We start from the raw sequence: 18,716 nt of genomic DNA, 5'->3' as shown, positions 1-18,716 counted from the left end.
GCTTATTTGCACGAATAATATTTGCCCATGTAACAGTTTTAATAACCTTAATACCAGCATGGCATTTTGCTCTTGGAAAAAATTCCAAAGAGAATCCAAAGTAATAAAAAGAATAAATTTTATACGGAGAAACCTGAAATTTTCTAGCTACCCCTAATGAAGAAAATCAGTGGAAAATCTAATAAGAAGTCGCTTCTTCCAGGGCTAATCTATAGGCCCTCTATGTCACAAATCAGTGAAATATATACAAGTCAACTATTTAAACTGCTAATGGTAATAGAAAGGTGATTTTCAAACTTTTCGGTCACAGGACCTCCTTTACAATCTTAAAAACTGCTGAGGAAATCCTCCGAATCTTTTATTTATGTGGGCTGTATCTATTGATATTTACCATAATACACATTCAAACATCTTAATATTATTATGAAAATAATTTTGATGTTATGGATCCCCTGAAATGGTCTCTGAGTCCCCAGACTACACTTTGAGAACCCTAGCATAGACATGTAGTTTGAAAAGGAAAGGCAGAGAGGAATCATGGGAAGTAGACCCTCATCATCATCATCATCTTTTGCCCTTTTCAACATGACCACATTTTCTCTGTGATCTCAGCATCTTCTTATCTGTGTCTGCTTTTTTCTCTCCATCTTATTTTTAACTTTTATCTTCAGGAATTTCAACAACAATGAAGATAACCCACCCAACACTTGATTTTACATTTATTTAACTCCAAAGAACTTAGAAGTAGAGTTGAGATTAGTTACCAGGACAGCTGACACTGCCCCTCATCATTAAATTCAACCTTTATTAGACAGTTATCATAGAACTAACTAGCCTTGAGTGAATAAAGCTTTGTCTCAGAGTGCCAACTGCTTTGATTTGAAATCTTCCACTTAACTATAGAACTGTAGAATCAAATCATCCTGGGCCACTCTCATAGACACACACATAATCTTCCTTCATTGTGGTAACGTTCTATGAGGCCCTCCTTGAAGAAATTAATTAGAGAGCATTTATTAAATCATTACTGTATGGCAAGTAATCTTGAATACAGATAAGGAAAAGTGCTAGTTCCAGCTCTTCAGGAGGTATACTTACCCCTGTGTGGAATAGGGTGCACCCTACATTACAACTACCTACTCCCAACTCTCAAGTATTTTTGTCCCCTATAACAATCTTACTCCTTATAGCTTTGGTACCTAACATTAGCAAGGTGCTATTCTAAAGCACTGGGAATACAAAAACAGAAATCAAGACTAATCCCTGTCCTCAAGGAGTTTACATGCTCCAGGATATGAAATATAATCAATGCCAATTCAATACAAACCAAAAAGCATTAATTGTCTACCATGTGCAAAATGCAGTGGATACAAAAACAAAATGAAAGCTCATGCTTGCCTTCAAAGAGTTTATAATCTACATGGGAAAGGGAGTGTGGTGGGGAATGGAGTGTGATAGGGAAGAGGAGAGAGTTGTACAACATTACTTACACAGTACACAAACAGAAAAATATGCATGCATGATAACTTGAGCAGTGGTAGTGAGAAAGCACTAAGAAGAGGATTAGTAAAGGATTCTGTAGGAAATGACAGATTGTTAAGCCTTGAAAGAAACAAGGAGTTTAGTCATCATCTCTACCAATGACTATCTCCTGGGCTCCAATCCTACATCTCTAACTACCCACTGAATTTTTCCAACTAGATATCTGGATCTCAAACTCAACATATCCAGAACAGAATGCATTCTCTTCTCCCTAAAACCTGACCTTCTTCTGAACTTTCTTTTTTGTATTAGGAGAACCCCAATCCCCCAAGCTCTAAATCTTGGTGTTATCCTCAACTTTTCACTTTTATACATTCCACTTATACACTCAGGCATTAACAACTGTCATTTCTATCTTCACAACATCTCCTGAATGTCCCCTTTCCTCCAAACATACATAGCCACCACTCTAGTTCAGACCTTTATCATTTCTTCCCTAAATTAGGGAAATTAGGCAAAAGCCTCCTAACTGGTTTCCCTGCTTTAAGACTCCCTCCACTCCAAGCCACCCTCCATCAAATCACTAAATTGTACTTGATTTTAATGTGTACTGCTGACTATGCCACTCCTGTTGCTTAAAAAATCCAATGACTCTCTTTTGTCTCTAGGATCGAATATAAACTTTTCTGGCATTTAAATTGCTTCACAACGTTGACCAATCCAACCTTTCCAGACTTCTTACATATTACTTCTTCCATGTACTCTACAATCTAGCCATCCTAATCCATAATACTCCATCTCCCATATTCATTGCCTTGCAAGCTTCTTGACAAAAAGGACTGTTTGGCTTCTATCTTTATAGTCCCACTACCTAGCACAGTGCCTCAGACATAAAAGATATTTAATAAATGCATAATTTATTAAATGATGAGGAAAAGCATTGCAGGCATGATGGAGAGGTGGTACAAAGGACAGTGGGGAGAGGGAGTGATGAGTTTGGGAAACAGCAAAAAGTTCATTTTCTCCAATACATAATGAACAGTAGTACAATACAGTATTGTGCAGTAGTGCAATAACCTGGAGGAGTAGGCTACAGCCACATCATAAGTGCTTTAAATTCCAGGCTTATAAATTTGCATTTTCTCTTAGAAGTAATGGGGAGTCACTAAAAGTTCTTAAAGATATAAGTGATATGGTCAGAATAATGCTAGAGGAAGATTATTTTGCAATCAGTATGAAGGATGAACTGAAGTGGAGAGAGACCAGAGGCCAAGAGTCCAATCTGGAAGCTGTTGCAATAGTCCAGGAAAGAGGGAATAAGGGTCTTACCTAGGGCAGTAGCCACATAAAGGGAGAAAATAAGACGAAGAAGAACAATATACAACACAAACCATTTCTATAGTGCTTATTATGTGCTGGGTACTATGCTCAATGTTTTACAATTATTATTTCATCCTCACAACAACTCTGGGAGGTAGATGCAACTGTTATCCCCATTTTGTATGTGAGTTAACTGAGGCAGAAAGAAGGTAAGTAATAATAATAATAACATTTATACGGTGTTTACTATGTGCCCTGCAGTGTACTAAATGCTTTATAATTATTATCTCAATTGATCCACACAACAACCCTGGGACGTATGTGCTATTATTATCCCCATTTTATATACAAGGAAACTGACACCAACAAGGGTCAAGTCTTCCTGACTCTAGTCCCAGTGCTCTATTCATTGTGCTACCTGCCTGTACCAGATATAAACAGTATTAAAGAGCTGAAATCAAAAAGACTTGGAAAGTAATTGTATATTAGGGAGAAGGGGTAAGTCAGAGGAAAAAGTTGAAGATGATTCTCTGGTTATTAGCGTGGACAAACAGGATGATGTTTCTACACCATCTATAGAATTAAGGAAGTTGGAGGGAAAGTTAGATAAAGGAGGAAAGATAATGAATTCTCTTTTGGACATACTGACTTTGAGACTGTCTATAGAGCATCTAGGGTGAGAGGTCCAGCAAGCCAACACAATGCTAGAAACAGAGTTAAGAAGAGGGTGGAGGACTAGATGTGGAGATTGTGGAGATATCTGCATATAAATTCACCAAGATCATATGTGGTAGAGGAAAGAATTCCAAGAAAGAGCCCTGAGACATACCCTCACAGAGGAGGCTGGAGATGGATGGTGATCCAGCAAAGTAGAAAAAGAAGGCATTAGTCAGATAAAGAACAAAGAGAGAAGTTAACATGAAAACCCAGAAAGGAGAAAAGGGATCTATGAAGAGGGGATGGTTGACAGTATCAAATCCTGTAGATGTGAAAAAAAGAATAAGAACTTGAGAGAAGGTTCCTGAATTTAACAATTAAGAGGTCATTAGCAATCTTAGAGAAAAAATTTCAGTCAGGTGGTCGTGGGATGGAAGCCAGACTGCAAGGGATTCTTTAGTTATTTAAGTCATGTCTGACTTTTCATGACTCTATTTGGGATTTTCTTGGCAAATAACTGGAATGGTTTGTCATTTCTTTTTTTTTTTCCAACTCATATTACAGACAAGGAGAACTGAGGCAAACAGAGTTGAGTGACTTGTACAGGATCACATAGCTAGTAATTGTCTGAGGCCAGATTTGAACTCAGAAAGATGAGTTTTTTCAGACTTCAGGCTCAGCACTCTATTCACTTTGCCATTTAGTTGCCTTGCAAGGGATTGCAAAGTGAGTGGGAGATTAAATGAAAGTAAGAAATACTCAGGTTGTATTTTTTCCCTAGGAGTTTAGTAGTAAAAGGGAGACAAGGTATAAAATGCTAGATTAAGGAGGTATCGGGGTCAAGTGAGGGTTATTTAAGGATGAGAAAGACCTGGGCATAAATGCAGGAAGTACAGAAGGTGCAAGGCAATACGGAGGTACTAGGGAGGGAAGAATTTCTAAAGAGCAAACTCCAAGAACGGATGATGGGATGGGATCAGGGAAATATGCAGAAGAGTAGATTTGACCCAAGGCTCTGTTCATCAGCTCTCATGAGTTTGATTATTCTATTTATGCAGAAGACTCACAGCTCTAGGTAGCCAGCCTCAGTATCTCCTGCTCTCCATTCTTATAATACCAATATTTCAATCTGGATGTCACAAAGACATTTCAAGTTTAACCTGTCAAAAAACTGTATTCATTATCTTTCCCCGAAAAGTGTCTGTCTTCTGACCTTTCCTATCTGAATGGACATCACCATCTTCTCAGTCACACAGATTTGCAACCTCTGTGTCATCTTCAAATCCTCACTTTCATTCACCCCCCATAACCAGTTAGCTAGTAAATGCTATCACTTCTATCAGCACATCAATCAATCAATATACATTTAATGAGCACCTATTATATCCTAAATACAATGTTAGGTGTAGGGGTTACAAAGAGAGAAAATGAAATAATTACTATTCCCAAGAAGCTTACATTCTAATGGGGCAAGGCAATTATGTAAAATAACATGTACTGCAGCTAGGTGGCCCAGTGGATAAAACACTGGGCCTGAAATCAGGAAGACCTGAGTTCAAATTCCACTTCACATACTTTCTAGCTATGTGACACTGGGCAAGTCATTTAACCTCTGTTTGCCTGAGATTCCTCATCTGTAAAATGGGGAAAATGACAGCCCCTAGCTCCTAGAGTTGTTGTGAGGATCAGATGATATATTTGTAAAGAGTTTAGCACAGTGTCTGGCACATAATAGGCACTATATATATGTAATATATATTATTGGGAGAATAAAGAAAAATAGTTAAATGTAAGGAAAACTCAGAAGAAAATGTGATTTTACATAAGAAACGGATTCCCTGAAAATTAGAACTGACCAAATAGAAATCAATAACTCTGAGCCAGTGAGAAATATTAAAACAAAGTCAAAAGACTCAAAAATAGGTGAAAATGTAAGATATCTGATATCACAAATAGATTATCACAGAGAATTACTACTTAAAGACAGATAATTTAGTTATCTTTGGACTTCATGAAAACTATTTTTAAAGCCTCAATACTATATTTCAAGAAATCACAAGTTGAAATTGCCCAGATCAATTTGAACAGAGGGTAAAATAAAGACGAAAAAAATCTATCAATAATCTGAAAGAAAACACAAAAAGAAAAGTTCCAGTAATGTCAAAATAGGTAAAATCTGATGCCCCTGTCTCAAAGCAAAATACTGCAAGCATCCAGAAAAGAGTAGGTCAAGAACCAAGGAACTATAGTTAGCCATACATAAGACCTGGAAGGATCTAATATAAACAAGAGAAGATGCTGGAATATAATATTCCAGAAGACAAGTAATATAGGTTTAGAATCATAGTTTATTTACCCTGAACAGTTGAGTATAATTTTTCAAGGGGGAAAAATGGACCTTTAATGGAATAGAGCATTTTCACTTAGGTCTTAGTACTGAAATGGTTCTGTTTTGAGAGTTTTAAAAGGAGGAAAGAAATGGAGGATTAAAAGAGAAATACAAGGAGGAAGTAGAATCTGCTATTTCTTATATTTAGGGTGTTTCAGAATATACAGAACATGGGTGGGTGAGAGGACATTAGACGAACATAACTTTTATCTGAAATGGATAAAGGACAGATTAACACAGAGACACACAAAATAGTTTGATGCAGAAATACATTATACTCAACAGGGAAAAACATATGGGGCTGGAAGACACAGTTACAAGGGAGAATAATATCAGGTAAGGAAAAGTAAAGCACAACAAACTTTCTGATCCTCCAGGAAACATTAAAAATGAAGGTGAGTGGGAAGAAAAGAAAAAAACTAGAATCTAAGGGGGTGCCTTAGATTTCTTCTCACACAATTGGGGAATGACTGAACAAATTATATTTTAATGTCATGGAATACTATTGTGCTGTAAGAAATAACAAAAGAGATGACTTCAGAGAATCTTGGGTAGTATGCGCTGAAGTAAGAGTAGAATGAGAAGAAACAGCAGAACTATTTGTCTAAATTACTGAAAAGGGAAAGAAAAAATGCGGAAGATACAATAACTCTGATTAAATCACTGACCACCATGTCTCCAGAGGACCTATAATAACACATGTTCCTCTCCTTTTGTCAAAGAAGAAATGGACACAAAGTACTGATACACATTTTTGGACATGGCCACTGAAAGGATTTGTTTTGCTTGATTATGCTGATCTGCTACAAATTTTTTGCTTATTTTTACTCTCAATTAATAGGGAGAAGGAAAAAAAGGAAAGAATTAGCAATAGTAAAGTTACACAGAATGCTCCATCTCCTATCTCCATAACTCTCTGTTGGCAGTCATCCATGCCTGGATGCATTTCTACCTTACCTCTGCTTATCAGGATACCTCATTTCTTTCAAACGTTAACTCAAGAATAATCTATATGAAGTTTTTCCTGATTGTGTGTGTGTATGTTTGTGTATGTGTGTGTGTGTGTGTGGTTGATTAGTACAACCTGGTGGGAGCATATAGTAAATGTAAGAGAGAAGTGACATTCTTAGAATGGTATGTGTAGGACAGACTACAGAACACTGCGAATGTGAAGCTAACCCCTTGAAACTTAGTTTATGCCACCATCCCATTACTGACTTCGTTCTCTCCAAGGTCACCTTCTGAATACTTAAATCTCAATCATCTTTCTTCACCTTTTTGAAAGCTTTTAACATGCCCTCCTTAAAATTGTCTCCTTTGTCCACTTTTCTGAAGCATTGCACAATCCTTCCTTTTTTCCTACCTTTGGAGTCATTTCTATCTCCTACTCATTTGGCAATAAGAAAATGACACATGCACTTTTATGTGTATCATATTTCATATCTAAGAGACAGTGCTGCTATCAATCTCTTCTTTCTAATAAGAGGATAAGAATAATAGATTAAAAAGAAGTTTTAAGTTTTAGACTCCTCTTTCAACTTCATGAATCAAAGAACAAATGAAGAAAGAAATCAGTAAACAGTTATCACTGCCCTATCCACAAAAGGAAAGACATCCTTAAGAGGTGTCTAAATACAAATGAGTATTCCCATCTCCCAGCGATCACAGCAAAGAGGTGATAAGACTCTAGTTCAGTCCCCTCATGTTATATTCTGTGTCGGGAAATATCTTACCCAGGACAGCAATGCTAGTTAAAATCATTGACAAGAATAAAACTCAATTCTGCTGACATTCTGACTAGGGTTCTTTCTATTATACCATGATATCACTCATGCTTTTCATGAGCATGCTCTAAAGTAAACTAGACTTCAGAACATGTCTCTGTATTTGTGAGATGGAGATCCCCCAAAAGGCAGTGCCCAGGCCAAAAACCACAAACTGATTCAGTATCTTGGAAATTAAATAAACTACAGAGAAGTTTATGCATGTACTTGAGCCATCCATAACTAACTAGGTCTTTTGGGACTTCTAAAGTAAAATATTTCTGAGCCAATTGAAAAAAACACTATTAAATACTGTCCTTTCCTAAATCATAAATTCTTGACTTTGGTTGAAAGAAAACTACCACCTCGAATAACAAAATGTTCTTATATTTCCTTGGGTGGTGAAATGTCCTCCCCAAAATGTCTTAGAATACCACCCACACTTTTAAATACACACTATAACCTTTGTAAGTGAATTGCTTAGAAGTGTACTGTGGATATACATACACACAAATCATTTTCAATACCCATAATATGCTGGAATTAAAATGGTCTCTAAAGACTATATGCCTTGAATGCATTTGCATTATACTGCATTGCAAGAAAGTAGAGAACCAGTACTATATTCAGTTACTGGGGGTGGGGGAGTTATGACTGAATGTTTTTTTGTCATGGGCATTTTTTTTTGTCATGAGTAAAGTAATAAGCAATCAATCAATCAACAATCATTTATTTGGAATTTGCTATGTTCCAGACACTGTGTTATACAGGCAATGGAATAAAACGTTGAAAAAATTTCTGCTCTCAAAGAGTTGATGTTCAATTGGAGGAGACAATAAATGTGTTTGTGTATATAAATATACGTATGTGTATACATGTGCATATATGAACATGTACATTTATGTACATGTGTATAAAGACATCAGGTAGGTTTGAGTAGCATCTTGAAGGAAGTCAGAGAATCTTCAAGACAGAAGTGAAGAGGAAATGTCTTTGAAACATAGTGCAGTCAGTGGGCAAAGGCAAGGAGATGGGAGATAAGAGTGCTGTTTGTGGAAAAAATAGAAGAAAGAAGGTCTGTTTGGCTGGACTAGAGAGTACAGAGAAGGGGAAAATATATAATGAGCCCAAAAGCTTAGAGCCAATTTGTGAAAGGCTCTAAAAGCCAAAGGAGTTTATATTTTATTCTAGAGGCAATAGAAAGCTGCCCTGGTTGCCTGAGTAGGAAAGTAATATGAAAAGTATTCACCTCTGTAGAATAGACTGAAGGAAGGGGAGAGACTTGAGAAAGACCAAAGAGGAGAGCACTGCAATAGTCCCAGAAAGACATGATGAGTCCCTCCACTACGGCAGTGCCTGTGTGAGTTGACAGGAGTTGTAATGAGAGATATTGTACAGGTAGAAATGGCAAAACTGGCAACTTTTTGGATATGTGATATGAAGAAGAAAGACGAATAAGGAGAATGCTGAGGTTATGACTCTGGGAGACCAGAAGAATGGTAGTTCTCTCAAATGCAGGGTTGATCAGTGGAGGGCAGGGGAGAGGAAGATACAGTCTGTTTTGGACATGTTGAATCTGAGATTTCTCCTGGACATCCGATTTTAAATGTCCAACTGGTAATGTGGTATCAAAGCTCAGGAGAGAAACTAGTTAACTACACATAATGATATATGCTTTGAGTTAATTTACATCATCTCCTCTTCAGTAATCAACTAGAAAGTTCTTCATTTATTACATATTTGGGATGTTCTGTTATTAACTAGTAGCTATTAATTTACAATTAACTTTGTGTAACCTTAAATCATTGGTGTGAGCTGTTTCCCAAGAAAATTTAGATGTTATGTTATTAGATAAAAGAAAATTTATAAGATTATAAAATAATTGTGTTTAATAAAAATTTTAATTACCAGAGTACAAAATCTGTTAAGTATAGTCATCCCAAAATACACAAAACTTGTATTCACTAACCTCAACACATCAAATCTTAAACTCCTAAAGAATGCAAGAAAAACAGTTCCTCTTGTTGAAGGGAAACCATATATGTGTGAGTCTCCCAAATGTCCTGGAGGGCAGCCAGTTTAAACATTCATGATTCCTCACACTGAAGAATACTCTGCCATAAGCAAAAATGTTTGAGAACCATTAACCTAAATTACAGGTTCATAAACACTGAAAGAGAACTTAGAGATGATCTAGTCTAATTCCTTCATTTTTAAGATAATAAAACCTTCTACAGGAAGCCTTTCCTGATAACCCTTTCATTCTAATGCCTTCCCTCAACTGATTTTTTCCAATTTATTTTGCATATAACTTGTTTGCAAGTTGTTTTCCTTACTGGACTATGAACTCCTTGGGAGCAAAGACTATCTTCTTTATAATATCCGCAGTACTTGGCATAGTGCCAGACCCATATTAGGTATTTAATATGTATTTATTGACTATCTGACTGACTGAGAAAGGAAGTGGTTTACTAAAATTCACAAAGGCCCATGGTAAGCACAACCACATGCAGAATATGGTCAATGCAAATGACAACCACAAAAAAAAAATGAATTTCAGTTCTGATAACTAAAAATTATTTTTAAAAAATCCAAGATAGTAAAATCCATGAGAGCAGGGATTAGGTCATATAATTCTTTGATATTACTCATTCCACTTTGCAGAGTAATTGTTGCTGTTCAGTCATTCAGTTGTGTCCAACTCTTTGTGACCCTGTGGACTATACTGTCCATTTGGTTTTCTTGGAGAAGATACTGGAATGGTTTGCCACTTCTTTCTCCAGAGGATTAAGGTGAACAGAGGTTAAGTAACATGCCCAGGGTCACACAGGTACTCAGTGTCTGAAGCTGGATTTGTACTCAGATCTTTCTGGTTCCAGATCCAGCACTCTTGTCTACTGAGTCATCTAACTGCCCTACACAGTAACAGGTACAGAGTATAAGCTCAATATTTACCAAATAAAATTGAAAATATATTGTCAGTCACAAGCAAAACTAATTCAGCCAAAATTAGAAGGAAAGCTTTTTGGGGTTTTTTTGGGTTTTTTTTTAGGAAACCAGGGAAAAAATGTACATCACGTTTTTCTGATAAAGGTCTCATTTTTCAAATATATAGGGAACTGAGTCAAATTTATAAAAATAAGAGCTATCCCCTATTGATAAATGGTCAAAAGATATGAATAAGCAGTTTTCAGAAAATAGAATCAAAAATCAAATCAATAATCAAATAAGAAATGTTCTAAATCACTACTGATTAGAGAAATTGAACTTAAAACAAAAGTTCAAGGAATTACTTTGTGTCTATCAGCTTGGCTAACATTACAGAAAAGGAAAATGACAAATGCTTGAGGGGAATGATAAAACTGGAACACTAATACACTGTTGGTGGAGTTGCAAAGTGGTCTAATCATTCCGGAGAACAATTTGGACCTATACCCAAAGGGCTATAAAACTGTACATACCTTTTGACCTAGCAAACCACTACTAGATTTGTATCCCAAAGAGATCAAAGAAAAGGGAAAAGGATGTATTTGTACAAAAATATTTATAGAAGATCTTTGTGTGATGGCAAAGAAATTGAAACTGGAGGAATGTCCATCAATTGGGGAATGGCTGAGCAAGTCATGGTATATGATTGTGATGAAATACTATTTTGCTATAAGAAATGACAAGGGAGAGGGTTTCAAAATAATCTGGGAAGACTTATATGAACTGGTGCAAAGTGAAATGAACAAAAGTGAGACAACCCTGTGTGCAGTAACGGCAATTATTGTAAGGGGAATCAACTGTGAAAGTCTTAGCTACTCTGATTCCATGATCCAAGACAATTCCAAAAGACTCATGATGAAAAATGCTATTCACCTCCAGAGAGAGAATTGATAAACTTTGAGTGTAGACTGAAGCATATTTTAACTTTTCTCTCTTGGGGTTTTTTGGTGCATTTTCTTTTGCAACATGGCTAATATGGGAAAATGTTTTGTATGACTTCATATGTATCACTGACATCATGCTGCTTGCCTTAAGGGATGGAAGAGGGGTGGAAAGGAGGGAAAGAATTTGAAACTCAATTTTTTAAATTAATGTTAAAAACTATAAATCTAACTGGGAAATATTTAATAAAATAAATAGAACTATATTTTAAAAATATAACATCAGTGTTACTTTGAAATACAGAGAATAATTTTCAATCCACCATGTACATGAATGATATTATGGCACTGTAGAAAGAGGACTAGATCAAGAAAAAGAAAGCTATGGGTACAAATCCTACCTTCAACTGCATGATATTGAACAAGTCACAACCTCTCTGAGACAGTTCCCTTCTTTGTAAAATGGATATAATAACCCTCACAGGATTGTTGTAAAGATCAGATGAGTCAATAAAATACTTTACCAAGTTTAAAATACTATATATAAATGCTAGATATTATAGTTATAAGGAATTCCAGGTTTTCAAGGTACAGTAAATGTGAAAGGATGCATGCAAAAAAAAAATTTGAAGGATCATGTTTTTTTCTTTTTCAATTTAAATAAATTAACATTTTTTTTTCAATTTGAGTTCCAAATTCTCTCCCTCCCTCCAGACTCATATTTTTAAAACTTCCTGTAACTTCAGGTGGAGTAAAAAAGAATGAATATTTTAATATTACAAGTATCTATTATGGCACCAGTACAGAGACACCGATTACCAACATAGATCATAACCAACTGATCTTTCAAGAATTGTAGCTGAAACTGCAGATGAAGTCACATAAGTAACTAGTAGGGGGATAGAATAAAAATAGAATAAAGAATTATCCCCAAAATTCTGGGGGTAAATATTAATCATTACACAGCAGTGGGCAATTGAAATTTTTGATTATTCATACTAATGGTCAGCAATGAAGAAGAGCTTAATGAAGTATTCAGGTTATACTTTTAATGTAGACATACTGGCAGTCTGCTAATTCAGCTACTTTTTGCTAGCAACATCTAATTACTACATAATATAATCAATTGATATATAAAAAGAAACAAACTTTAAGTAACCAAGACAAGTGGGACAAGAAATGTGTGTAGTAATCTAAGCTGGAATCCCTCAGTCTGGGCAGAGAAGCCAGGCTGCCTCAGAGCCAAGGCCGTGGACTACAGCAGACTCTGCAAACAGACACCATGTGGACAGTAGCCAGGCTGAATAAATATTTAATATACATCTTTTCAGCTGCAGTTCAAATGCAATGGAGAAATAAGAGCATTCAGAAGTCAACAAAATAACTGGAGCCCCTTGGATAAAAAGGAATTTCATAAAATCAAAATACATCTAAAACCTAAATGTCATTAATCTAAAATACACACACTAAGGCCCTCAAATTCCCAAGATCTGGCCAAATATATCTGCTTACAGAACAATTCTAATGCATTAAATCATATTAGATCACATTGGTAGAAAACTAAATTCTATTTCTGAAGTTAAAGGGTAAGGAAAAGATTTTCCTTCAGAAAAAAATACTAACTAGCCAAGTCCAAGTCTGTCTAGAGAATGAAAATATTGTTATGCCAAAAAAAAAAAAAAAACTAAGATGAAAACAATATAACTGTGTGACACAGAGGAAATGCAGCAAGAGTGGTTACAATAAGAAGAAAGGGGAATTTGCGTGCTTCTGTTGCAATCCCAAGTTGACCACTGCCACATATGTCAGGGTAAAGTATGGTTCTATGTCTCTGCTCCTCCATCTGTTTACTGAAGTTTTCCTTGTTTGGGTTTATGTCGACAGCATCAGAGAAAGTTCTGGTTTGCCTTTGTGGTATAGACAACCTTACAATTCTGTAGTGATGTTTATTTGCCTGTTTTAGTTTTATAAAAAGAATCTAGAATGACTAATTAAAAATATTTTGAAGTAATATCAATGCTTACAGAAACTCAGAGTAACATGAACAACATAACTAAGAAAAGAATAGATCTTTTCAGAGCAAGCCACAAAGCAAAATGAACCCAAAAATAGTTAGCTCAAATTAAATGCAACCTTGGCTCTTATGACTGAAAATTCATTTTAACCAAAATTTGCTCAGTTCTCAACAATCTATATTAATAATGAATTACTGCTGGAAAGCTAAAGAACAAAAACAAAGCTAACAAGCAAAGAAAAACAATTCCCTCATAAACTAAATTTCAAAATGTTTTAAGTCTGTAGCCCCGGGTCCTGTGTATGACTTGGGTATGCAAATACACAGCTCAGTTTCCTATTATGTTGCTGAATGAGGTTACTATTACTCAGAATGTGTTTCCTAACAGAGGTCCTGGAACTAGAACTGACAGCCTGTGTCTAAATGCAGAGCTTTCCAAATACGGAACCACTTTTAAAACTACAGAGCCTATTGTACCTTAAGCAGAGTTTGGAGTTATTAAATCCAATTCTGCAGAATTAGAATAGGGGTTCTTAAGATGGGTTCTTAATTTCAGGACATCTGTGAACTTTTTTAAATGTTAATTGTATTTCAATAGTTTCCTTTGTAATCCTATGTGTTTTATTTTATGCATTTTAAAACATTATTCTGAGAAAGGTTCTTCAGACTGCCAAAGCAGTCCATGACACACCACCACACATACACACAAACGCATGTGCGCGAGCACACACACACACACACACACACACACACACAATGTTAAAAGTCTCTGATTTGGAAATTTAAGTAGAAAACCAATAAACCTCACCCAAAATTTCACAGCTAAATTCTTATCAACTTACCTCCACTTCTACCTTTGTGAAGAGCTGGCAGAAAGTTAGCATGCAAAGCTGAATGCTGGAGGAGGGAGAAAGAGACAACACCATCCTTATACAAGAACACAGAAACTATTTAATGCTATGCATTAATCTTTTTATTTCCATGGCATCAGACAACATAAAATTTTACTTTCAGAAATGTCCCTTCTCTACTGATAATGCTCCATAATAAGGTGCTACAGGCTTGAAAATTTCTCATTGTTGATATGCAAAAGTTAAAACTGTGAGGTATTTGTGAGTCAGCAGACTAAATATTAAATCTGAAATCTTTCCAACAAGAACCTATTTAAGACTTCATTTTAAAGTCTATTAGAAAGCAAGAATCTATTAAACATGACCCTAACCTTCTAATCTTTTCTGATACATATTAGCAATAATTTGTCCTCCTTTAAAGTACAGGTGTATATCCTTAGCACATCAGACAGCATCAGACAGCATTCTGAGAAGTTCTAAGCTTTGTTTTAAAACAAAATTAAGACTTTCACTAAAGCTAGTTAAAATCTTTCAAAGACTGGTTCTGAAATGGGAGATTTCTGACAGATTTCTTACCTCCTTAAAGATGATATTTTTCACTCTTTTTTTAACCTTTTCACAAAAACATCCATTTATAAGTCTTTAAAAAATATATGATCCATGCTTGAGCTTGGGAATTCTGAACTTCAGTAGGCTAAGCCAATTGGATGTCCATACTAAGTCCAGCACCGGTATGCAGAGCCTCAAGGACCAGGAGTCCTCCATGCTGCCTAAAGGGGAGTGAACTGACCCAAGTCAGAAATGGTATAAGACCAAATTCCTTAGCTCATCAGTAATGAGCTCAGCCCATGAGGGAACAATTCTAGACTGATGAGAAAGGGAGAGTTAGTATATGTATGTATATGCATATATGGGTATATATATATATATATATATATATATATATATATATATATATATATATATATATATATATATATATATATATATATATGAATGGGTATCCATGAATAGGTATATATACACATGCATAAACATATAGATACATGTATATGTATATGCATCTATATATGATTCAGTTATGAAGTGCAATGTAGTGTAATATATGCTTATTCAAAACAAAAAAGAACAAGTTGATGTTTTTTAAAAATAGACATATTTTTGGAGCTGAAAAATTACTTCAAGTAATCAAGGATTTTTTAAAAGACAAAAGTCAAAAGAAGACAGCTAGGAAATATAAGACTTAACACATCCAAATCTAATTATATGAGATATAGTGTTGCATAATGGATAGAGAGCTAGACAAGGAGCGAGGAAGATATGTGTTCACATGCTGCCTCTGACACTGATTGGCTGTATGGTCCTGGGCAAATCTTTAACCTAACAGTATCTAAGGCAACTCTCTAAGACTCTCTAAGTTGCAGAGAAGGTGTCAATCTCAACCTGTACTGGAAAGGGAATTTGCTCATCTAGGTATTCCCAGTGCTAATGAAATCACAAGTCTGTTCCCCATCCCTCTATCTCCTTATAAATTGTTAATTTAACCGTCCTTTCTCATAATTTCCAGCTAAAACTGAAAATAACTTTTTCATTTTGAACAAGGAAACACACTTAATTCTTGCATGTTAATGAAACATAGCAGTGGCATAGAGAGTTCAAAAATTAGTCTAATCAGAGTTTAAAGTTAACATTTATACTTGTATTTTAATAGATTGCTTTGAGAATTCACCACCTTGAAACTGCTCTTTACTGTTTAATAGTCCAAAAAGAGAGTCTCAAGAAATAATAATTATTTTTACAAGGTACACTATCATCCACTTCAGTTTTCTGAAGATTTCTAGCATGATTTTACCTCCTGTTTTTAGAATTATCTTTTTCTGCAACATCTAGCAAATACTCAAACAATGATATGTTAAAAGATGTAGAGTAGGTGACTGAAAGGTCAAAGGTAGGAGAGATTTGGCAAAAACTGCTGGGAAAACTGGATAACACTGTGGTGGAAACTGGGCATAGACCAGGTGTCATGCCTGACACCATGCACAAGAATAAAGTCCAAATGGGTACGTGATCTAAGTATAAAGACTGATACTTTAAACAAATTAGATGGGCAAGGAATAGTGTATTTGTCAGATTTATGAAGAATGGAGAAACTTATGACCAAACAGGAGATAGAAAACATTACAAAGTGCAAAATGGATAATTTTGATTACATTAAATTGAAAAGTTTTTCACAAACCAACCCAATACAACCAAGATTAGGAAGGAAGCAGAAAACTGGGAAAGAACTTTTGCAATTAAAGATTCAGTTTTTAAGATAAATTTTCTTTGTTTCCATTCTTCCATGTTTTTTGCACTTGACCCCTTGTTAAATTAGAACATGAATGAAATGAGCAGAAATTGATAATTAATAAAGCCAAACATGATTGAAATAAAAGCAGAATATAATACACATCTATGCTACTCTGTGGTATGACTACTCTTTTTGGGGATGAGGGTATTGACTTTTAATATCATTAGTATAGGGAATTCCTGGTAGAGAAACCTCCTATAATAAGTCAGAATAGCAACTATTATTCTCAGAGAGCTGACTGGGATACGGAGAGAATGAATGAGTAAATGATTTGCCCAGGATCACAAAGATGGTGTGTGTGTGTGGCAGGGAAGAGGGGAGGGAAGGGTAAATATTTGAACCCAGGTCTTCCTCGCTATGAGGCAAGTTGTCTATCCATTATAACACAATTCCAGGCAGTCTGTATTTTCTGCAACAGTTTTAATTTCAAGAAAAAAATATGTACTCAGATAGGTCATGTAAAGGGATTATATTTGTATCAGAACACATATCTCAATTTTTTATTTGAAAAATATGATTACTAAACATCTATGGATACCCTATAATTTGCTGATTTTGTTATCATTGTTTTTCCTCAGTTGTTTCAGTTGAGTCTGAATCTTTGGACTCCATCTGGGGTTTTCTTTGCAAAGATACTAGCTAGAGTGGTTCACCATTTCCTTCTCCAGCTCATTTTACACATGAGGAAACTGAAGCAAACTCTTGTTTGTAAGTGACTTTCCCAGGGACACACAACTAATAAACACCTCAGGTCACATTTGAACTTATCTTCTGAAATCCAAGCCCAGAGCTCTACCCATTGTGTCACCTAGTTGCCCTTTACTGATTTTAATGGAGTATATAAGAAAATGGAGAAAATGAGTATCATAGCAAATAGAAATTATGACTAAAGGCAGGGTGAAATCTTTGGCAATATTGAATTGTACAAGGGTGTGCATGTATATCTTATATTGAAGGCAATACAAATTATTTTTCCTCAGCTATTTCTAAACTATGACATCACTAATCCACTCTATCATCATGTAGATAAAATTATTTGAGTTAAACACATGCTCACACAGGGAACAAAATAGCACATACTGATTATGTACCATGAAGAAATGTTTGAAATATAGATGTTCCTCCAATAGCTTCCTGTCACCATACATCAAACTGTCTCAGAACTCAATAATAGTGAATTAAACATATGAATTCTTTGTGAGAAAAAGAACATTGACTGAATGTTTTAAATTGCTATTTCATAATCAACTTAATAAAAGTGAAAACAATTTCAGCTTTTCTTACGTAGCTCTTAAAGAATTGCTTATGTTTAACAGTTTTAAGCAATGTTAATTTAGGAACAAAACTGAAATTTGGCATCTTCAGATATTCAACACAAATTTGGATTCACTATACCAAGTACTGATAAAATTGTTGTTTTTCTGGGCCAACAAATTTGAAGCAAGTTGTCATTGAGTAGCCTGTTTCTAACAGAGTAAATTCGAAACTAAAGCATTATCTGATCACAGTAAATCTGATTAAGCCTCAAGCAACGGAAAAGTCTGAAACAAGTATTTTCATGTAAAACTAAACAAGCTACAAACAAGTAGCAGGCTATTTCTTCAGAAATGACAAAAATCTTCAAAGATCATCATGCTACTATGTAGAATCTATATTTGGCATATCAGAACACAAAAATGTACCTGAAGTGCAATGCTACTTTCTGCCAAGACTTGCCATTCACTTAACAGTTAGAAAATCCCAAGCCTCTGACATAAAAACCTTTACAAGAAATGATAAGAACAGCTTTATGAACCAAAAGACCTGTTTTCCCTTCTCTAATGATTGATATATCCTAATATAAACATATTAGTGATAAAATACACAACTTACAATGTATACCCCTGCCATGTCCAGGTCACAGTATCCTACAACAAAAAGAATATTCAGAATGTTAGTGGGGAATTAAAGTGGGAGAGACAGACTAAATTATTTGTAACTAAATTCTTTATTGTATTGTTTAAGAATATTCAAATTTACAA

At 35.2% G+C, this 18,716-nt stretch overlaps 1 protein-coding gene across 2 annotated transcripts in view; it reads right to left on the bottom strand.

The window, feature by feature from the left end:
- LPCAT2 (lysophosphatidylcholine acyltransferase 2) overlaps positions 1 to 18,716 on the bottom strand; it is a 78,948-nt gene that overhangs the window by 44,016 nt on the left and 16,216 nt on the right. For both annotated transcript variants that reach the window (XM_072632246.1, XM_072632245.1), the window contains exons 7-8: positions 18,568 to 18,602; positions 14,337 to 14,391 (exon numbers count right to left, since the gene is read on the bottom strand). In XM_072632246.1, coding sequence (XP_072488347.1) covers positions 14,337 to 14,391; positions 18,568 to 18,602 — 90 coding nt within the window. The remainder of the gene's footprint in view (positions 1 to 14,336; positions 14,392 to 18,567; positions 18,603 to 18,716) is intronic.

The sequence above is a fragment of the Notamacropus eugenii genome, chromosome 1 (assembly GCF_028372415.1).
Source record: "Notamacropus eugenii isolate mMacEug1 chromosome 1, mMacEug1.pri_v2, whole genome shotgun sequence".
NCBI lineage: Eukaryota > Metazoa > Chordata > Mammalia > Diprotodontia > Macropodidae > Notamacropus > Notamacropus eugenii.
Note: the sequence above shows the minus strand (reverse complement) of the source record. Positions and strands in the feature narration are given on the sequence as shown.